Here is a 23,649-nt window from a genome sequence, read left to right on the forward strand (position 1 = left end):
AAAAACGTTTTGCGAGAATAGTATCGTCTATGAGAATGCTGTAAATGACCTAATCTCAGCTCAGGAGGTGCTCTGAGATCAGTTCGCTTTATTTCCACAGAGCAGTCCATTGTGAACGCAACTCTGCAGCCTATACATCTGTGATTAAATCATAAAACACATTTACCTCGAACCATGATTTATATTTCAGTTATTATTATCATCCTTATAATTATTATGTTTACATTAATAATTGTTGTTTAGATCTTAATTTGTATAGGTAATTATCCACTTGTCATAGATGGATACTTGCGTGACGGAAAATGGAAAGGCGGTTGTATTATGTTTTTTTTTTTTTATGACCACTTCGTTATTTTAATAACTTTTTCGTATCGTTGAAGTGCAGTTTGAATTTAGAAATGTCTTTGCTTTATTTTTTTCATTTTTTTTAATAAATGAATTTAATTTTCAATGCAAAATTACTTTTTTACTTAAAGCAAGAATATTCACTGATCCCTCAGCGGCGGGTTGACAATGTAATTGGATATTGTGATATACTGTATATATATATATACATATATACTTTATATATATGTATATATATATATATATATATATATATATATATATATATATATATATATATACAGATAGAGATACACTCACCTAAAGGATTATTAGGAACACCTTTTCAATTTCTCATTAATGCAATTATCTAATCAACCAATCACATGGCAGTTGCTTCAATGCATTTAGGGGTGTGGTCCTGGTCAAGACAATCTCCTGAACTCCAAACTGAATGTCAGAATGGGAAAGAAAGGTGATTTAAGCAATTTTGAGCGTGGCATGGTTGTTGGTGCCAGACGGGCCGGTCTGAGTATTTCACAATCTTCTCAGTTACTGGGATTTTCACGCACAACCATTTCTAGGGTTTACAAAGAATGGTGTGAAAAGGGAAAAACATCCAGTATGCGGCAGTCCTGTGGGAAAAAATGCCTTGTTGATGCTAGAGGTCAGAGGAGAATGGGCCGACTGATTCAAGCTGATAGAAGAGCAACTTTGCCTGAAATAACCACTCGTTACAACCGAGGTATGCAGCAAAGCATTTGTGAAGCCACAACACGCAACCTTGAGGCGGATGGGCTACAACAGCAGAAGACCCCACTGGGTACCACTCATCTCCACTACAAATAGGAAAAAGAGGCTACAATTTGACAGTTGAAGACTGGAAAAATGTTGCCTGGTCTGATGAGTCTCGATTTCTGTTGAGACATTCAGATGGTAGAGTCAGAATTTGGCGTAAACAGAATGAGAACATGGATCCATCATGCCTTGTTACCACTGTGCAGGCTGGTGGTGGTGGTGTAATGGTGTGGGGGATGTTTTCTTGGCACACTTTAGGCCCCTTAGTGCCAATTGGGCATCGTTTAAATGCCACGGCCTGCCTGAGCATTGTTTCTGACCATGTCCATCCCTTTATGGCCACCATGTACCCATCCTCTGATGGCTACTTCCAGCAGGATAATGCACCATGTCACAAAGCTCGAATCATTTCAAATTGGTTTCTTGAACATGACAATGAGTTCACTGTACTAAAATGGCCCCCACAGTCACCAGATCTCAACCCAATAGAGCATCTTTGGGATGTGGTGGAACGGGAGCTTCGTGCCCTGGATGTGCATCCCACAAATCTCCATCAACTGCAAGATGCTATCCTATCAATATGGGCCAACATTTCTAAAAAATGCTTTCAGCACCTTGTTGAATCAATGCCACATAGAATTAAGGCAGTTCTGAAGGTGAAAGGGGGTCAAACACAGTATTAGTATGGTGTTCCTAATAATCCTTTAGGTGAGTGTGTATATATATTTATATTATTTATTTGTATTTATATATATATAAATATTGTGAACATATTTCTTGCCTATTGCCCAGATCTAGGTGGGACTAAAACAAATTTATTCACGCACATTCAAAGAATTTACCCTTCCGAAGCAGCTAAACTGGGTCCTGGGATAAAAGGTAATAAAACACCAACATTAGACCCGCAACAACACACAATAATTGATGTATTTGCCTGAACAACAAAATACTCGACCGGTAGCCCATGATGGAGAGAATGCACAGATAAAGTAGGTTCGTTGCCAAAGAGATGTTGCCCTTCACAACTGTTAAAAAGTAATCTTTCAAAAAGTTGAACAACACACATTTTAATTGCACTTAATTTTTTTCAGTTTCATTTAACATTTTAATTTAAAATAAATACAAAATAAAGTTAAAAGTTTGAAATCAAGCTGCCTTGCGTTATTGTGTAGGCTATTGCTTAACGACAATTACCCCATGGTACCACTTAGCGTCCAACCAGCGGTCAGTTTGAACGTGAACAACGCACCAGAGTGAAAATGATGATATCGTGGCAAGTCCACAGATAACACAAGGTAAAACTGAGCATTGAAATTCTTGATAAAATAATCTAGTATATAAACTGAGCTAAGCTAGTATTGAGAGTTTAAATTAGGCTAGTAAGTGAAGACAAAAATGTATCTTAAATACATTGAAAAGTACAAACGTGCAATTACAACATGACAACAGACAGTATTTGTGCATCATTTGTCCAAAGATTTCTATTAATGAACTGATGAATTAAAGTATGTATAAATATAACTTTATTTCCATTCATACTGTATGGAGATGCACCTGCTACTAACCTATTGTGTTTGCAATTTGTCATATGAATATTGTCAGATAAAGTTTTGATATAAATACATCGAGTTTATGTGCTAAATTGAAAAAACGTACATCTCTCCCATCTTGACCATCATCACCCGGGTGTCCACGAGGCCCCTCAGGACCCTCAGGGCCGGGGGGACCAGGGATCGGCTTGGGATCTGGCTGTGGAAAGGGGGTTTGAAAAGTAAAAATGGGAACACAATGAGTAAAGATCAATTTGAATAGCTTTAGATTCCATTTGATTACTAGCTTTAGCCAAATATAATAAAAGTTTCATTAAGCACCCAAATCAATTACTGGAAAGGGTGCAAATAAACTCTCTTCCCAAGAACCTTAAAGAATTACTTGTAACACAATAAAGAAAATGTAAATCATTAGCTCTCTGCTGCCAGCTTCTCTTTATCAGCTTAAGCTTTAAGCAAGCCATGAAAATCTGTTCAGTGAAACAACAAATTAAGAAAACAATTGAAAAAATAATTTAAGGATGGCTAAGTTCAATTAAGACAGGAAATTCTAATTAATTAACAGTACAATAAAACAATACTGGATGTTTTTTTAACCTTGTGCTGTTAAAGGAATTGTTCACCCCGTAATGAAAATTCTCATTATGTTCTCACCCAAACCCGCATGACACTCTATACAATAGCTTTGTTTGAGGAACAGATCGAAATTAAGTATTTATTCACTTAAAATCTTGCCCTTTTGTGTTTCATGAAAGAATAAGGTCAAACTGGTTTGGAATGATATGAGGGTGAGTAAATAATGACTAACAATTCATTTTTGGGTGAACTATTTTTCTAATAATCTCTAGCAAATGCTAAAATAAACACAAATAATCCAAATATCCATGTTAAGTTTTGTTGATTGCTGTAAGTATAGCAGGTAGCCATGAGTCAATTCAGCATCGAAGCACTGTAGCAGTAAAATAATAATAAATTGAAACAAAAAAACAAAAAAGTAAATGGGAGAAATAAAATACCTCTTCATTGGCATACATCTGAAGAAGCAAGAGAGAAAATAAAGTTTATTGTAGCGTTAGTGAAAGTAAACCCCCTTCACCAAAAAGACTTAGTGAAAGCACACCTGTGGATGGGACCAAAACATGCGGTCTATGACACCACCCCGCCCAGCCAAGTCATCACAAAATAAAGCAAAAGCGCAAAAATTGACACTACAATGTAAATTGTTAAGCTGTAAAATGATTGCAAATGATTATGAGGCCTTTTTTCAAGGGAACTAGCACAGCTAGCGCAATTGCTAACATGTGAAAGCTTGCTGTACATTCAGACTGCGATTGCATTAAATTGTCAATATTCTGTCAAGGTTGTAGCTTGGTTAAACAGCTCATATACAGTATAAGAATAAGTCTTCCAAACATTAACAGTGGTAGAGCACCAATCCGTAGTTCGATTTTGTACATAGTTTCCGTACACGTAAACATTTTGTATCAAATATTATCTTAACACCTAAACTTAACTATTTGTGAGTAGCTTCTGTTCATAAACAGTTACAAAAAAGGTTTTGGGTTTCATATAAAATCAATGGTTAATTGTTTACTCTGCCACAGATTTGAGTCTGTGATTGGTCGGTTCATCGTATAGAAAAAAACAGGAAGTTATGAAAGCGAGATTACCTCAGCGCGTGGAAGTTCAGTGCAGTTCTCTCTCTGAGCTCTCTTTGGGTCACAGTGAATCAGCATCCACTGCAACTCAAACTGGAAGAAAACCACCAATAAATTATCCAAAATAATCAACAAATTATCTCAAGGCATTTACACCTATATCCTGAAGGGCCGTTCACACCGCATGCGTTTTTGCGCCTGTCCGCACTGTTTTTCAAGTGTTTTTCTATGTATATATACACGCTAAACAGACATATTTGACCGATGTGCCATGTTTCGTTGTTTTAAGCGTCTCTAGCAGGAGCACAGCATTTTTTTTAGACTGTCTCAAGTTAAAAAGAACTTCAATTGTTAAATTGTTAGTGGCCTCAGATAGCACATGTACATCCTAGAGATGTCTCTTTAAGAGCATTTCATCTGGAAAGCATTGCATTCTAATTAACATCTGCTAAACATCTTAAAATGATCAGATTTACAAACTTTCTAAATTATAAACATCTCAAAGACATCTGCTGAACGTCTTATTGTCATCCGAGGCATATTCAGCTTATAGAAGTATTGCAGATGGGCAAACAACGTAAAATGAATTAATGAATAAATAAATAAACAAAAAACGTCTTACAGATGTAAACACACACATGAAATAGACATCTGGGTGATGTACGTGTGCTATCGGGGGTGCTGCTTCTAGCTTTTTTAGCACAAGATTGCATTCGGTCTGGACGGCCCATTAAGACACCATTCCGTTTGTAACCTAAAATAAAAAATTATCATTGTGAAAACATTATGAGAATGTCTTTTTCAAATCCCTGCTGAATCGAGCAACTTAGACCAGTATGAGTTTTCAGGCTGGTTAATGCATGGTCCTTTATGCATTTTTGAACTGATTATTGAAATGAAAGTCTGATTATGTTTGTTATCCCATGTTGGGAACCAGCATCCAAAACACCACATGCTAGTGACCAGCGATACTGGTGTTTACAGCAGGGTCAGCTTCAAGTTTTTACCACACTATAAGATGTGATTGACAACAGTATCAGATCTGGGTTTTATCCATCCATTGGACAGAAAATGACAATGTGCTTAGGTTCTGCGTTCTGACAGTTACAGTGACTGATGGTAACCCTCATAAGAGTGTGTGGGGAGAAACACACACTGACAGTCCCATTCAACACAGGTGCAGACTGTTACAGTATTGTGATGGATTTGAAAGATATAAGGTGGCAGTGACATCCATCAAACAGACCTATGGTCAGAGACACAATCTTCAGGAAACCATTTCATCAGACAGTCCTCTCAGTCATCCAGATCTGCTCAGTATTACATCAGGAAAGGTCCTTGAGTGTCTCAAATAAAATATGATGTATCAATGCAAATGTTATCATTTCAACCTTAGAAAATAGTTTCTTTTATTTTATTATTATTATGTATTTTAACCAGGATATAAAAAAATTATGATTGTACTGTTTTTTTATTTATTTAACGGCTGATGCCGATATCTAGAGGGCATGTTAAGTAAGTGTCAAGTTTATTTATATAGAATCCTTTATTTTGGTCACACATTATACACACAGTTTTTTGCATGTATACAGTGAAATGTATTAGTTTTCACATATCCCAGCTAAGCTGGGGTCAGAGTGCAGGGTCAGCCATGATACGGAGCCCCTGGAGCAAATAGGGTTAAGGACCTTGCTCAAGGGCCCAACAGCAGCATCTTGGTGGTGCTGGGGCTTGAACCCCCGAACTTCTGGTCAGTAACCCTGAGCCTCAACCACTGAGCCACCACTGCACCTGTGGCCACCATATAGCACCTTTCACAGGCATAGGCGGAAATCGCGGGGGGTCAGAGGGTTAGGACCCCCCCATCTGAGGGTTGCATAAGAAGCATAAGAAGAATTATGATTCTACACTCTTTCTAGGTCACTGATCAAATGTAAGCAAATTAGTGACATTGACCATCTGAACTCCTTTGTGCAAATGGTCAGATTTCCTTTCTTTCATTGAAGCACACAAAAGGAACTTTGGAATATTCTCAAACCATGCTGGATAATATGGATCATTGGATTTTGTACAAACTTGTGGAGTCCATGCCAGCCCGAGAGAATGCTGTCATTTAGGAAAAATGGGGGCACACCAAATACTAAGATATTTTGAAATTAAAAATTCTCATGTTGTGCTGATAGTATTATTTGTAATTACACATTTTGTATGAAATTAGCATAATCTCAGACTTTCTCAATAATGAATAATGGTTTCAGACCTTTGGACCCCATCTGTGTAACATTTTAAATGATCAAACTAATCATGCTCACCACGACAGATGTGTTAGGATCAGAATCCAGTCGTCCAATCAAAGTGTCTCCATCCGTGTTGACGTATCCTTTCCTCTTGATGGGTTTCTGGTCCACCGGTTGGCAGTCCACATACAGTGTCACCAGTTCCTTCTCCACACCGACCATTACCTTGTGCCATTTGGTGTTGAAGAGCACAGAAAGACCCGGAAAGGTGGCGGTCTGGATGTCTCCTTCCATCGTGGTGAGGAAGAACTCCAGGGCCTGTTGGTCTCCGTTGAGGTGCATACCTGCCTGCTTCAAACCATCTTCATCCACTACTTGCCAGATGTTCCACACCTTGTTCACAGTGTTCTTTGTCATACGAAAGGTGGTCATGAAGGAATATTCATCTGGGAATCCCCTTGGAAAGTTCAGCCTGGTGGACAATGTATATGGACAGAATAAGCAGAGTGGCATAAGATATTTGGTGGGGTTTGTGCTTAAAAATGACCCAAGATCTATCTGAGAGAGAATTCCTTATGTATGTAAGCAAATGGACATAACTGAAAAATACCCAAATGAATCTGAATCAAATTGAGAACTTGGACTTTATTTGGGAAATCTATATCAATACCCAGCCACAACGATTAATATAAAGAATGAATTTAACAAGGGTGTATTTTGTCATGTTGTTGCTGGAGTTTTATAAAAGGAATAAACCACTTGATGCCATATGTTAGAGTAATTTTTACCATGTTTTACCATGTTTTTTATTCTTAGAACACCCCTAACTCATGGCAAAACCATTGTGTGCACCACAAATATTATTATTATTATTATTATTATTTTTGTATAAACATATTTAAATGGTAAATTATGTATTTAACTATTGTGCCACAATTGATTGTAGTAAACTGAAAGTAATTCTGGAAAGTTATTGTCACGAAGCACATTTGTGTATAGAAGCACTCTATTAGCTCAATGCTAGCAGGGCCGTAACCACATTATACTTTGAGGGGGACCCTCAAACCCCCCATAATCAGATATGGCCAGATCATCTCCCCCAATAATTGAAATCCTTGTTGCTGTTCTGCTGAATTACATTATGCATGGATGTCTAATAGTCATTAAGTTTCATTTTAAGCATGTTCAGTAGTCTAACACCGCTCGTCAATGTCATTTGAGATAGCCAATCAAATCGATGAAGGCAGGACTGAAGTTTAAGACTTTAGGCAGAACCTCGTGGATTGTCCCAGCGCCGCACATTAGCAAGCAGTTCAGTTTAAGAGTGTTTGTGTCATGTGAGATGTATCTAACTAAACGAGATTTGACCACTGTTTTATGATTGAAATGTTATACAGACCGACATTAATTTCCAAAGGTGCAACCTATTCACCAATTGGCGAAATCCGCCATTTTGAATTTAAAATGTCAAAATACAGTTTGGGATTTGTATGTCATTCATTATTGTGAATGTGAAAACATGAACGGAACAGTTTTCAGCAAATCAGGCTTAAGACAAAGAGCGAATGTGTGTATATTGTAATGGAATTGAATGAATGTGGTAATCTGGCAGGGTTTTGAATTGGCTTTTTTGAAAATTCTCGACATCGTCTAAGAAATCTATCTATAAAAAAACTCAAATTAGAGCATTATCACCCAGATTAGGACTAGAACATGGTAACACCTGTGATTTGTGACTTCTATTGTGCTATTAGGGTTCGTTAATGACAGTGTCATATTATCTTAATGTAAATATTATTAGGGAATTATTTAAAATCGATTTAAGATTTTCTAAATCAGTATTTTATGTCTTTAACTAATTTGCAAGTTTGTCTGCTTTTAAAAGAGACCATTTTATTTTGTTTATGTCCTTGTCAGGTCTGTGCTCCAAAAATGAGCCACCAGTTAACCCTCTGGGGTCTGAGGGTGTTTTGGGCCCTGGAGAAGTTTTGACATGCCTTGTCATTTGTGCTTTTTTCAGTTGCTTAAAAACATATTAATGGCTAAAGTCTGATAACAATGTATTCAGCACAAACTGGGCTATACTAATATGTGAGCAACATGTGTGTACAGGTTTGTATTTTTGAGAAAATAATGTTTATGCATGGTTTTTGAAAAAACTAACATTTAAGTCACTGAAGAAAGGTCATATAACACATACTAAACATTTGTCCACAAGAAGTTTGAGTACTGGATCTTGTAGCCGAGAATTTTTGCTACAAAATGATGTGAAAACCATCCTGATCACGCATTCATACAAAACAATATAGTAAATAATCTTTTGTAAGACAATTTTAGTGTTGAAAGGTAATATGCGAGGATGCGTGAACTATCATGGATATGTATTGTAATTCACACATGAGACAACGACCCTCCTCTGGGCCCATCAATGAGGGATAGAGAATGAATGTGAGGAGACTTAATGATCCAAATCAAGTTTTAAGTTAAAAGAAGTAATCTGACTATACATTTTCATTACATCTTTAGACTTTACTTAATTTTAGACCTACACTACCATTTAAAAGAAGTCTCTTCTGCTCACCAAGACTGGATTTATTTGATCCAAAATACAGAAACAACATTGATATTCTGAACTCATTTTACAATTTAAAAGAACCGTTTTCTATTTGAATATATTGTAAAATGCAATTTGTGATCAAAGCTGAATTTTCAGCATCATTACTGCAGTCTTCAGTGTCACATGATCCTGCAGAAATCATTATAAGATGCTGATTTTCTAATATGGGCATATGTAAAGTGCATTTTACTCAATTAAACCTGAACAGGAGCAGTTCACCTAAAAATTGGGAATGTACTTTTACTCACTCATTTACTCACCCATATGCAGTGTTTTTTCTTGGAACATAACATTGATATTTTAAGCAGCTCTATTCCATAGAATAACTGTTTATAGTGAGCAGGAGCTGTTGAGCTTCAAAAAGGACAAATAAAGCACTATTAAAGGTTCAGTTTAAAGATATCATAACTGTCGTCCATATGACTTGTGCATTTTATTACAAGCTTTCTGGGGCCATAAATCAGCTGTGTGTTGTATGGACCACTTGTATGGTATTTTTATAGTATTTTGTTTTTACTTTGGACCTTGACAGCAGTGGTCAATATGAACTGTTTTAGTATTGAAAAGAGCAGCATTATGATTCTTGAATACAATACTGTGTTAAGAGTCTACTGGGAGGAAAAAACTATGAGGGACAACTTGAGGACAATAAGTAATTTTGTGTATTTTCTTTTTGCTAGCCAGCTGACACAGTCAGGTCATTTTACAGATGCATCAGTGATGAAAATAAATTAACATTATATTCATCTTTCCTTTGAGACAGCACAAAAAAGAAAGAAAAGATGGCAAATTGTTGCAGTGTTTGTCTTGTACTGTGTGAACTTTAAAAATACATGCATCTTTCAAAAACTCAACCCTTTAGTGCATTTCAGAAAATTATCACATTCAATGCCTTCGCTGTATTAAAGGACCAAAAAGGACCATTATATATGTGACCTCAACACCCGTGACCCCCGACCCCCAACCCCAATGTTCAAGACATGGTCATGGACTTGACTGCTAGGAATATAATTTCACCAATGTTATTGGCTGATCACCAAGGAACTTGCCGTGCAGTAGAACCACAAATTCTTTCAAATCTCGCTCCGAGATACAATCATGAATTGCAATCGGATCAGAGATAAGTGCACTTTCATCTTCAAAGCTTCTGTCTTGTCTGGTAGTTATTTCAAAGGGTCATGTCTGACATTCATAGCAGCTTGTTTAAGAATCAGAGCCCAGGCTGCAGGCCATCAACAACACACCATTTGAGGATCAATTACACTGTCCAGCAGACCCCGTCTGTGGCTGACCCAATGTGGCTTTTTAACAGGCAGAGGTGCTCTGCGGGAGATGTTCTTACAAATGAAGCTACAGAGGCCCTTAACCAGCTTGTACTTGGCTCAAGAAAAGGCCATAAATATGGAGTTTTCTGTTGGTTAGTAAACTAAATAAGGGAGACTCTCTCGAATAATCTCTCTCTCTCTCTCTCTCTCTCTCTCTCGCTCTCCAGAATTTACTTTCTCTTTTTATTTCTCACTCTCCATCGCTCACTCTTTCTCCGAGGGGAAACTGTAAAATGGATATGAACACAAAAATGGATATTAGCACTTCAAAAGAGATGCTGACTTGCCATTAACTAAAAGTGAGTTTATATTTGATTATAGACAAACTGCATGCAAGGCCTGACAAGGGCTTTTAACATCAAACATGCGTCTATCTGTGCTCTTTCTTTAATCCTAGGCTAGCCATTTTTGACTGTTGCTTCTAGCTGTTTTTTAGCATCTCGCTGTTTTTTCAACGTCTCACACAGGAGCTCAACAAATTTTAGGCACAGTCAAGTTAAAAAGAACTTACATTTTTACAAATGGACAGACACCAGCCTTCTCTTGTCTATCTTTTGTTGTTGTTGTTTTTTTGCACAAAAACATGTTCACGCTAACACTAACAGATAATACAAAGGAGTTCAGCATTAGCACATGTTGCTAAGCTAACGTGACACTCTAATAAGCATAAACCATACATGGCACACACAATTATCCGGGGAAATATTTGTTAGTATTGTGTTATTCCATCTGACAGGAGAAAATAGTAAAGCAAAACAGTAAATGGTTATTTTTCTCTAAAATAATAATAAAATCACAGGTGGCTTCCAAAAGAGTTTAGCATTAGCACGTTGCTAAGCATTGACATGGCACACACAAATATCCATTTGCAATATTTGTGTGAATACTGGGATTCTCAATCTGACAGGCGAAAATCATTAGTATGTATAATCTCTTAAACAAGCATGATTTTTCTGGCTTATTTTTGCTCCTCTGTTAGAGCATGGTGCAACGTCATGGGTCGTATACCCAGAAAACACACTTATAGACGATACAAGGGCTGAGAAATAGGCATAAATAAATAAAACTTTGCAGCTGAGCCAAAAAGGGACTGTTTCTGTGTCAAAGACAGAGAGACTGATTGGCTCTATGAGCCGTCTGGGCATGAAGCTCAAGCAGAAGCCATATGGTCAGGTAAGTTGTTTTTTGTATTATTAGAAGCTGTTCAGAGGTGAAAACACCTGTGTGTGATCTGTAATAATGCAACACCTGAAACAATGTCAACAAGGTTGTGTGTGTGTGTGTGTGTGTGTGTGTGTGTGTGTGTGTGTGTGTGTGTGTGTGTGTGTGTGTGTGTGTGTGAGCGTGTATTTATCACTTTGTGGGGGCCAAATGTCCCCATAAGGATAGTAAAACCCGAAATTTTTGACCTTGTGGGGACATTTTGTCGGGCCCCATGAGGAAAACAGCTTATAAATCATACTAAATTATGCTTTTTGAAAATGTAAAAATGCAGAATGTTTTCTGTGAGGTTTAGGTTTAGGGGTAGGGTTAGGTTTAGGGGATAGAATATAAAGTTTGTATAGTATAAAAACCATTATGTCTATGGAAAGTCCCCATAAAACATAGAAACACTACTTGTGTGTGTGTGTGTGTGTGTGTGTGTGTGTGTGTGTGTGTGTGTGTGTGTGTGTGTGTGTGTGTGTGTGTTTAAATACAGTATGTGACATTTTTAGCTTTGGTCGTGTGCACTGATACATATATTAATTATTGTGTACTTTTGAGTACATTGCGTGTTAGGTCACATAAAAGCATTGCCAGCTTTTCATGTGTGTGTGTGTGTGTGTGTGTGTGTGTGAGTGTGTATACAGTTTCATGAGTGATTAAGTTTAAATGACCTGGTTGGAATCTGGAAGTTTGCCTCGCGGTCGAGTCTGTACGCCACCTGGAAGGGAGTGGAACCTTCTACCTTTCTGACACCTCTTATTGGGATCACGTCTAACTGAAACTGTGTCATCAGATCAAATCCTGCCACACACACACAAACACACTTTTACTATCATGTTACAGAGGAAAAACAATTGAAAGGGAATGATAATGGATTGTGTCATAATTTGGAACTATTCTTAAAGGGATCAAATAAGAATCCACCACAACTTTGTTTACACTGGGAACACATTAGATTTGCTCTTCAAATCTGATTTTTCAGACAGACTCTCCACACATTTATTTTTAAAGTGATGAAATTTGATCCATTTGTTCAGACGTCAGAGTCGCACGCAACAAAGTCTGCTTTATCTACATCGGTTGCTATAGTAATGACATGTGATTTCAAACCACCTAAAAATATGGTTTAAATTGCATTTGTTGTTATGTCGTTTTTGCCATTCAGACTACACGCACACACACATATACATATACATATACATATACAGTGCATTCAGAAAGTATTCAGACTTCTTAATTTTATTCCAGTTTGTTATGTTGCAGCCTAATGCTAAAATGCTTTAAATATTTATTTTTTCTCACATCAATCTTCACTCCATACCCCCATAATGACAACACAAAAACCAGATTTTTGATAACTTTGCAAATTTATTAAAAAGAAAATAAATCTGAAATATCACATTGGCAAAAGTATTCAGACCCTTAACTCAGTACTTCGTTGAAGCAGATTTGGCAGCGATTACAAAGTCTTGTTGGGTATGATGCGATACAAGGTTTGTTCGCCTGGATTTGGAGATTTTTTGCCATTCTTCTCTGCAGATCCTCTCAAGCTCTGTCAGGTTGGATGGGGACCATCGTTGGACAGCCATTCAGTTGTCCTTAAGCCACTCTTGCATTGTCTTGGCAGTGTGCTTATGGTCATTGTCCTGTTGGAAGGTGAACCTTCGGCTCAGTCTGAGGTCCTGGGCACTCTAAACCAGATTTTCATTAACAATATCTCTGTATTGGATTTCCTTCAACCCTGTCCAGTCCCCCAGTCCCTGCCGCTGAAAAACACCCCACAGCATGATGCTACCACCACCATGCTTCACTGTTGGGATGGTATTGCACAGGTGATGAGCGGTGCCTGGTTTTCTCCAGACATGATGCTTGGAACTGAGGCCAAACAGTTCAATCCTCATTTCATCAGACCAGAGAATCTTGTTTCTCACAGTCTGAGAGTCCTTTAGATGCTTTCATGTGTCTTGCACTGAGGAGAGGCTTCTGTCTGGCCACTCTGCCATAAAGCCCAGATTGGTGGGGTGTTGCATTGATGGTTGTCCTTCTGCAAGTTTCTCCCATCTGAACACATGATCTCTGGAGCTCAACCAGATTGACCGTCCGGTTCTTGGTCACCTCTCTTATCGAGGCCTTTCTCCCCCGATTGCTCAATTTGGCCAGGTGGCCAGCTCTAGCAAAAGACGTGGTTGTTCCAAGCTTCTTCCATTTAAGAATTATGGAGGCCACTGTGCTTTAGTGAACCTTCAATGCAGCTGAAATTTATTGAAGCCATTCCCAGATCACCATGGCACAATCCTGTCTCTGAGCTCTTCAGGCAGTTGCTCTGACATGCACTGTTAACTGAGGGACCTTATATAGACAGGTGTGTGCCTTTCCAAATCATGTCCAATCAATTGAATTTGCCACAGATGGACTCCAATCAAAGAGTAGAAACATCTCAAAGATGATCCAGAGAAATGGGAAGGACCTGAGCTATTTTTAAAGTGTCAAAGCAAAGAGTCTGAATACTTATGTCAATGTGATATTTGCAAAGTTATCAAAAATATTTTTTTTTGGCTTTGTCATTATAGGTTAAGGAGTGTAGATTGATGTGGCATTTTATTTTAGCATATTAGCATAAGGCTGCAACAAAATGAAGGGATCTGAATACACCGTATAAAGTAAACATTAACATTAACGAAGATTAATGAATGCTGTAAAAGTATAGTTCACAGTTAGTTCATGTTAACTAATGTAGTTAACTAATGCTTAGTTCACCGACTTGACAGAACAGTAGTGCAATTACAATGCAACATCTATACACATTATACACATATGCAGCTTGCTTTTCTTCATAACAAGAATCTATACAACTGTTTACTTCTCAGTAATTGCATTTCAGTCTTGCCACTAAAACTCGCTTACGCTGTATCTAGCGTGTGCAGGGCAGCACATGTTTGTGATTTGAGGTTGCACACTCCGCATTATTTGTTAAAAGCGAAGGAGCTGCGAGCAATTAAGATCTTGCTGAGCTAGAAGTGTTTCCACAGCAGAAATTGGCCAGCCAGAAACCAACATTTTATTTGTTTCATTTGAGATCTGAAGATGTCTTAAAACAAAGTGAATATAAGCTTCAGTCATAAAATTTAATTAAATCTGCTGTGTTGTCTGCAGCTGTAGGATGGCATAGAGCAGACAGTTAAAAGCTTTTTAAACAGTAGGTAAACAATGCTTAAATGATCTGAGACATTTGTAATCATTGTGGTGACATACTCATGCTAATACTGCATTTCTGTGCGGATAATTATCAGATTTTTTTTTAACTAAGGACTTGAGATATACTGTACAAAAATGATCTCAACATTGGCTTTGTGTCATACTGTAAATATGCTGCGTATGTGCCTGATGCATTTTGTATGTAATACATAATGCCCAACATTCTGCAATGCATAGATACATGATCAGAACACAGCTCATCCTATTTTTCTCAGTAATTAAATTTTACCTGGAAGGTCGTCTTGCCCATTCTTCATGGTTGGGCACACGGTGTCGCCATCTAATCTGTTCAAATCCAGCTCTGAAAAATTGACAAGTGATCAGATTGTTGTTTCAAGCCTGTCTGCAGGGACATGTCACCAGAGATTACTCTCACATTAAACATTAGAATCAGTGTGTAAAATTGTGACATTGGCACAATGTTTCACCCATCCTTTTCATTACACTGGAAATCTGATTTTATAAAAAAAAAAAAAGAAAAAATAATATTTTAATTAGTTATGTATTTAATAATTTTCTCCATGAAATAAATCAGAAAGGATGTACACGTAAAGATCACATAAGTTTACTGTATTTTCCCAAATTGCAATGAACTAAAACCGGTATTTATCATCCACCATTATTAAACATACAGTATAGTTTTATTTTTATATAATGTATGTATATATTATTAATGAAAGTGCCACTGTATCACTATCTTATATCACAGTACTCACAGGGAATGTGGACATTACTTCAGTGTGTCACCTTGTGTAAAAAAAGAGACCAAAACTGCAGCACTTCAAATGAGAGAGCTAAAAGTCATTAGATCATAGCTGGGGCCCACGGGGATGTCAGGGGGACACTTCTATTGCTGACACAGCACTTAACATAGGTAGGCTACAGTGTAAACCAGTGGTTCTCAACCAGGGGGTCGGGACCCACTAGGGGGCCTCAGCACACTTCCAGGGGGGCCTCAAGATCTCTTAAAAGTATTTAAAACACGATAGATTATTATAATTTTTCTAGAATTATTATAATTCAACTTACTGAAAATGCAAAAAATTTAACAACTCCCTTCAACAGCTTGTTTTTATTAAGAATATACAGTTCTGGACATTTCTGGAATCACAAGTTTTAAGAAAATATCTTATAATAGATATATTGAAATAATGTAAACATCTAATAGCCTAAATCAGGGGCCTTGGAATATTTTCTCCGACAATGGGGAGCCTTGGAGTCAAAAAGGTTGAGAACCACTGTTGTAAACGGCAGACTGACAGCTGGAACATTTTTGAACGCCTGAAATAAACAAGCATTATTAAGGGGTACCAGGGTAAATAAAGGCATTTCCTGGTGTTTATCGCGGGCGCAGAGCAGCGTGAGAGCACTTTAAACTCTCATATCCTCTTGTGTCATTTTAAAACCACCCATTAGCACAAATAAGGGACTAAGCTGAGTGGGACCACACACTAATGGCAAACTTTTAAACCTGTAAATGTGCATTCACATTAGGGCTGTGCCAATACAACTGTAAAAAAATATATTGCAATACAGTATATCTTCTCACAATATACTATCTATTGATTATTAATCAATATTTCTATTTGTGCATTCATATCACATCAAACATTTCACTATTGAAAAGGCAAGTCATCCAAATAAGAGTAAAAGTAAGTTTACTTCTTTGTGGTTAGAGAAACATCTATAAGGTGCGAAAGATTGAAGGCTGTCATTATGTCTAAAATTCCTTTTTTGGTCTTTAGGAAAGTCATACAGGTTTGGAACAACATTAGGGCACATACAGGATGACGGAATTTGAATTTTTGGATGAACTGGGATTTTATCCTATTTATTTCCCTCATTCCATTTATTAAAGATACATTATTGGCTGAAACATAACCGCAGAAATAGTAGAAAGATTTATAAATTTAAAAAGTCAAAAGAGGGATTATAAAAGCATTTTGTGTTTTTTCACAAGATAAACACAAAACAATTGTACTTTACTGGGTTACATATAAAGAGATACTAACTTTCTAAAAAGATACTCACGAGCGAGAGCTGGTGCACACAGCAGCACAAAGAGAAGCGTACGCGTTAAACACCCTGCTAACGGCCAACGCCACACCAAACTCCTGATAGAGAGAATGAAATAGAGAGAAAGAGAGACCATTCAGCATGACAAAATATAATTCTCAACAAAAAACTTCAGAGGTTTGAGAAAGAATGTAGAAACCAAATCTGCCATTGAAAAACCAATAATGAATTTTAAAAATGACTCGTATGAGCCGGTTCTTAAGGATCTACTTCTTGAAAAAGACATTGTGACCACTGCAGTCCGATTCCCGAAATGATGTCTCTTCTGAGCTGGTTCTTTCATATCTACAACACAAAACAGACAGAGTGACCAGTGTAGTCCTTTTCCAAAACCATTAACTCCAATGAGCCAGTTCTATTGAATCTACAGTGTGAAACAGACAGCGTGACCAGTGCAGGTCGATCCCTGAATCATGCAGTGCAAGTGTACTCTGATTCCCAAACAAATGACTCTTATGAGCTTGTTTTTCTGAATCCACAGGACGACCAGTGAAGGCCTATCTAACAAAAATAGACTCTAATGAGTTGGATCTTTTGAATCTTCTTTGAGAAACAGTGCGAACTAGATAGTCCGATTCCTCGACAAATGTCTCTTATAAGCCGGTTCTATAGAATCTACAGCTCGATACATACAGTGCACCACTACTGTAACTCTCTCATTGCAGGTCTCCCTGCATGTGCAATTAGACCTCTGCAAATGCTTTCATGAACCAAAGAGAGTGCATGATACACCACTCTTTGTCTCTCTCCACTGGCTGCCGGTTGTCTGCTCCAGCATCCCTAAAATAATTTATGCAGATCTACACACCCACCAGAAGCCTGCGGTCGGCTAAGGAACGTCGCCTTTTTGTACCAACACAAAGAGGCACCAAAACACTTTCCTGGACTTTCAGTTTCATCATACCACATTGGTGGAATGACCTTCCCAACTCCATCCGTGAAGCTGACTCACTCTCTGTCTTCAAAAAAGGCTAAAAACACATCTTTTCCAAGAGCACTTAACCAGTCACTAAAACAAAAAGACAAAAAATTTCTTTTTGCACTTTTATCTGTTTTGAATTCTATTCTGATGCTAGTGAAACTTTGTGGTATGGCACTTTTTGTACCTCTGTCTGATGATTCGCTTATGTTTTCCTCTTTTGTAAGTCGCTTTGGAAAAAAGCGTCTGCCAAATGAATAAATGTAAATGTAAATGCACCAGTGTGGTCTGATTCCCAAACGAATTACTTTTATGAGCCGGTTCTTTTGAATCACCCAATATCGTCTAATGCTTCGAACACTGCGTGACTGTGGCGTCATTTTTGTAAAATACAATTATGTGATTCATTACACGTCTCAGGGCAGTTCTGAGGTGAAATGTTCACTGTGTGGCGCTAAAAGCGAGTGAAATGTTCAAGATTTAAACCTACCTCCCTACCCTAAACCTAAACGATAGGGTCAGAAAAAGCAAATGTGACATGAAAAACTATTTCTGAAGCAGCCATGTCAATTTGTGGTGCTTCAATGACACTTTTGGCTCATGTGTGGACTGGCGTGCTCTTCAGGACTCATACCCCGTCCTTCCTATCGCATATGCAACACTCTATCAGTTGAGCTGAGGTGCAATTTGATCACACTTAAACAAGCTTGGAAATGTATTTGGTTATGTAATGCAAACGTTAAAATGAGTAATGCGCTATAATAAAAGTGTTTATATGTCATAAGATAGCATTGTGTGAGGAACAGAGAGAAAAGTAAGTGTTTATTAACTGATAATCTACCGTTTTGTTGTTTTAGCGCCTCTGGTGTTCACTCCACCAAGAAATTGCCATGTTACGTACAACAGGCAAATAAATAAGAACTGCTAGACTGTTATGTAATGTTGTACATAAGACTTGTGAGACTTCAATCAGGCAGTCCAGCTACTGGTTGTTCAGATGACAATGTTTAGTTGAAGATACACATGTGTTTTTTGTGTGTATTTACTGTTTATATAATACAGTACATAGCTAGGATCAATAACTGGATTGATGCCTCTAAAAAGTGTCATATTTCATCCTCAAAAGTACAAAAAGAATTGTTAATGGAACCTGAATCATTAAGAAGAATCAGATCTGATATTGTTCAACTCCTTACAATTCCCATCCCTACCCCCTTAAATGTTTATGGTGGTTTTTGGTGGTCCAAGGCAGCGCTGATGTGTCTGAGAGGCTCTCAAGAGTTCAAATAAATTAATATATATAAATGTGACAGCAGAGATCACTAACAGGAAGTGAGGAGAAAGGACATGAGCCATGCAGAGACAGAGAAAGCCAGACGGAGAGAGAAAAAGACCTTTTGATCCATCCCTAAGCCACTTGTCCACCTCAGCATCTGTGTGTGTTATGTTATGTTTAATTAGCTAGGGAGGCACAGGAAGGTGACAGGAACATATTCTTCTCTACAGTAATGATGCATGTTTCATTCTCTAGGGTCAGTGACAATCTGGCACACAATGTGCACCTCCACATGTCCACAGCATTGACACACTCACGTTTACTCGGTTATATAAATGGGGACATTCCATAGACTTTATATAAAGCTAATTATGTTGGCTTGAATGAATGAATGTTACATTTATACAGCACTTTTTCTGACACTACACTCAAAGCACTTTACAGAGTAAACAATGGAATGTCCTCAACCACCACCAGTGTGCAGTATCCAGCAGTATGATACAATGGCAGCCATAATGCACCAGTATGCTCACCACACACCAGCTATTGGTGTAGACAACAGAGTAGAGTTCTAGAGCCAATTAATGGATGGGAATTATTAGGAGGCCATTATTGAGAAGGGCCAATGGGGGAAATTTGGCCAGGACACCCTGGTTATACCAGTACTCTTTACTACAAGTGCTCTGGGATTTTTAATAACCACAGAGAGTCAGGACCTCAGTTTATCATCTCATCCAAAGAACAGTGCCTTTTTAGAGTATAGTGTCCCCATTACTATACTGGGACATTATGACCCACACAGACTGCAAGGTGAGCACCCCCTGCTGGCCTCCCTAATAAGTCTCCCAGCAGCAACCTCAGTTTTTCCCAGGAGGTCTCCCATCCAGGTACTGGCAAGGCTCAACCCTGCTTAGCTTCAGTGGACAACTGGTGGTATTCAGGGTGATATGGCTGCTGAATGGTTGACTTGACAAAGCCAACAAACGGTTCTCCACTTTAAGACTACATTCACATTTATTCGAAAACAATAGGTTTGTTCGATTTCAAAAGGCACCTTGCCTTACCGTTCGGCGAGATTTGTTGGTTGCATTGGGGGAGGAGTTGAAAAGTTGAAACTTTTGTGCTTCCCGTCATATGCTGAACCTACATCAGTCATGTTAGATAACGTGATGGTTGTTTTCTTTAATGCAGACGAAGTGAATTTCAGATAGACAGAGTTTTACATTTTACATATCATAACCAGAAGCATTATTCATTTGAAATGATGTGCTATTTAACAGTGGCCTGCGGTGCATTAACCAGGTACCCCTTCAATCAATATACCCCCATTGCCCTTCCTGTTGTCTGTTACATCACATAAAGTTAAAGCCATTCTGCATTGTACATGTGGGTGTCTCTGGTTTGTAACGAGAAGTTCCATTAACTCATGGAGGAGATATGTGTTACGAGTCAACCAATAATCCAGCAGCTGCTTTCAACGTGACATATATGCTGCACTCTGCATTTGAATTAAAAGCATTCAAAGCTGCCGCACGATAATTATGGTCTGATGCATAAACTCGTGCCTCGATTGCTCAATTGGATGGTGCCATCTTTGACATATTTACATTAGTCACTATGGCTGCGTCCAAAACCAAAGGTAGCTGTCTTGTTGCCTCGCTGCCCTATCAGTCACTGTCTCAACAGACAGCGTTTGCGAACAAAGGTACCTCCAGAAACTGGTTTTGGACAGGTTAATGAGGTAAGATAACGTCACATCATTGCTAGGATACAAGCAACTGATTATCTCCATCTGGTGTCAACTAAAGGTAACACGTCTGTTCATTCAGTCCAACAGAACCTCAATGGTCTCATAATCTAGAACAAAACGAAGAGCGTGTTGGCGATAACCAAGTGTACATTTCAAAACTATAATACTAACTTCTCACTAGAAATGGAAAAGTTGGAAAAAGTGGGGGAAAAGTACATTTATACACAAACTGGCTATCAGCTGCTTCTTCAGCCGCCTTTTTTATCTTCAGTTCAACCGACATAGATCTGCACGCACAGGATTGTGGGATTTCATAGGCAGTGAAGGACACACCCTATGCTGCCTTAAAAAATGTATCAGATGAAGGTATCTCAGTAGACAGGATGTGACACGTACATTGGATTCGGATGTGCCTTGGTCCCTTCCTATCTCCGTATACAGCCTCAGGAGGCAGCATTTTCCTATTTTCGGATGCAGCCTATGGTTACAGGTGTTAGAATCCAGTTGTGACTTAACATTGACTGTTTGAAACTGGCCTTGTTCTTTTGTCTTTTTACTATGAAACATGATGAACTGTTATAAAAACACAGATTTGTGAGAGTTTTTGCTAAACCGGAAGTGTTAGAACAAACACCTTGATTATGGCATGCAAACATGCATTCAACAAATATTCTTACTATTTTATGCCAAAGATTGATATAGCAATAGCAGTAAGAAAAGTATGCATTTGGCAGACGCTTTTATCCAAAGCAACTTACAGTGCCCTTATTACAGGGACAATCCCCCCAGAGCAACCTGGAGTTAAGTGCCTTGCTCAAGGACACAATGGTGTTGGCTGTGGGGATTAAACCAGCAACCTTCTGATTAACAGTTATGTGCTTTAGCCCACTGCGCCACCACCACTTCATGTATACCAATGCGAATCGTAAATAAGATGTGTTGTCATCAGAGCTTGTACAGCCACTTTGAAACAACTGCGCCGGCTGAGCCAGACAGCCGCTCTCGAAAGACACCTGTCTTTTTCATGTGAGCATCCTGTTTGTCATTTGACCATCATGTTTCATCAAGTGTTTATTAGTCTTGTCTTTTGATTGGTATTGGTTCATTATCTTGTCATCCTGTTTACGTATGAGTTAAGTCTTGTCATTGGTTGTCTTGTTATGTTGTTAACCTATAGTTTATGTATTTTTAGCCCAAATGTTCTTTTGTCCTTTGTAGAGTATTGTTATTGTAGTGTTGAATTGAAGTCCAGCCTAGCCCAGTCCTGTCCAGTCCAGTCCAGTCCAGTATTTTGTGTCTTTTGTTTCATTGTGTCTAAACTTAAACTGCATTTGGGTTCTGCAACTATCTTCTGTTCCTGCCTGTCCTGCCTTGCAATGTTACAGAATGCTCAACCTCCATAATGAACCCAGCAGTAGTGCTAATGCATCTCCACCAGGGGAATCGTCTGCTCTAGGAATATGTTGTGGACTTTTGTAAGCTTTTTTCCTTGGTGGTCCTTGGTGAGCATTCGTTCCCAAAAAATGTTTCATGGTGGCTTGTATGAGCCACTCTATTCGTTGTTGGAGGTGTTATTATTTTAACTCAGATTTAGTACATTGATTTTGCTCTACGACAGAGTAGTTTACTATTTACTTTGGGATTGGCTGATGAGGAGCTCAACACTCCTACAGTGGACTCCGCCACCCTGACCTCGCCCTCTGAGTCGTTGGCCGCTCTTCCCTCAGGATGCCCTTGCTCCAGTGGGCTCCTGTTGCCCTGCCACGCCAACCGAATGGTCCAACCTCGTCTCTAGCACATCCCTCGTCGCCTGGTCTGTGGCCAACCTCATGGTCTCCTGGCCATCATCCTCCCTGGTCTCTTGGTCCTCCGTGGGCCTCTACCCTGATCTCCTGGGCATCCACCGGTCCCTGGTCCCTTGGCAGACCCCCGGCTCTGCCTTGTCCCCTGGCTGTCCACAGGCTCAGCCCTGGTCCCCTGGGCATCTGCCGGATTGCTCGCCAGATCCACCGTTGGCTCCCCGCTTGGGTCTCCTGTTTGTTGCCCTGGCCAACCCCGGTTCTTGTTTTTTGGCATCAGGAGCCGCCTATTAAAATGGGGTCTATGTCATATGGGAACTTCCCCTAACAGCTAGCGAAGGTTGGAGCTTTATTTCGAAGTTAATCTCCCTAGTCCTTGTCATGTCTTTGAGGGCTTCTTATTTTTTTAATTGTGCATCCTCCTTTCCTTGCTCCTCTGTCCTCGACCCTGTCAAGTTCGCCATCATGAAAGAAGTATAAATTCTCTAAATGCACCGCAAGGAGGCAAGGATCAAGGATGAAGAAAGCTTCCCAAGAGCGTTTGAGTGAGGAAGCACAGGTGGCTCCTATGTGATAGTATTTTTGGTCGAAGCATCTGACACATGCATACATTCTCCTCCCCCCCCTTCACATATGACACAACAGTTTTAATTAATGTTTCACCTTTGTGATTTAAATAAACCATAATTGTCAAATACTTCAACAGTGCATCTTGAATTATTAGTTTTAATTATGAATATATTAATAAATAAAATTTCAACACCATATCGGCTATTGCTCCTATGTTATGCAGTAGTGCAAAGACGGCACTTTGAAGTGAGGTGTGAGTGAGCAAGACATACCGTTTTACAAATCCATC

The 23,649-nt window shown here is 38.7% G+C and overlaps 1 protein-coding gene and 1 pseudogene across 1 annotated transcript in view; both read right to left on the reverse strand.

Moving 5' to 3' along the window:
* LOC127650913 (collagen alpha-1(IX) chain-like) overlaps window positions 1–23,649 on the reverse strand; it is an 84,034-nt gene that overhangs the window by 22,611 nt on the left and 37,774 nt on the right. The window contains exons 3-8 of the mRNA XM_052136566.1: window positions 17,002–17,084; window positions 15,200–15,271; window positions 12,387–12,516; window positions 6,643–7,039; window positions 4,343–4,423; window positions 2,779–2,871 (exon numbers count right to left, since the gene is read on the reverse strand). Of these exons, the coding sequence (XP_051992526.1) occupies window positions 2,779–2,871; window positions 4,343–4,423; window positions 6,643–7,039; window positions 12,387–12,516; window positions 15,200–15,271; window positions 17,002–17,084 (856 nt within the window). The remainder of the gene's footprint in view (window positions 1–2,778; window positions 2,872–4,342; window positions 4,424–6,642; window positions 7,040–12,386; window positions 12,517–15,199; window positions 15,272–17,001; window positions 17,085–23,649) is intronic.
* Window positions 20,085–20,200, reverse strand: LOC127651100 (uncharacterized; annotated as a pseudogene).

Source organism: Xyrauchen texanus, chromosome 10, assembly GCF_025860055.1.
Source record: "Xyrauchen texanus isolate HMW12.3.18 chromosome 10, RBS_HiC_50CHRs, whole genome shotgun sequence".
In the NCBI taxonomy this organism is placed as follows: domain Eukaryota; kingdom Metazoa; phylum Chordata; class Actinopteri; order Cypriniformes; family Catostomidae; genus Xyrauchen; species Xyrauchen texanus.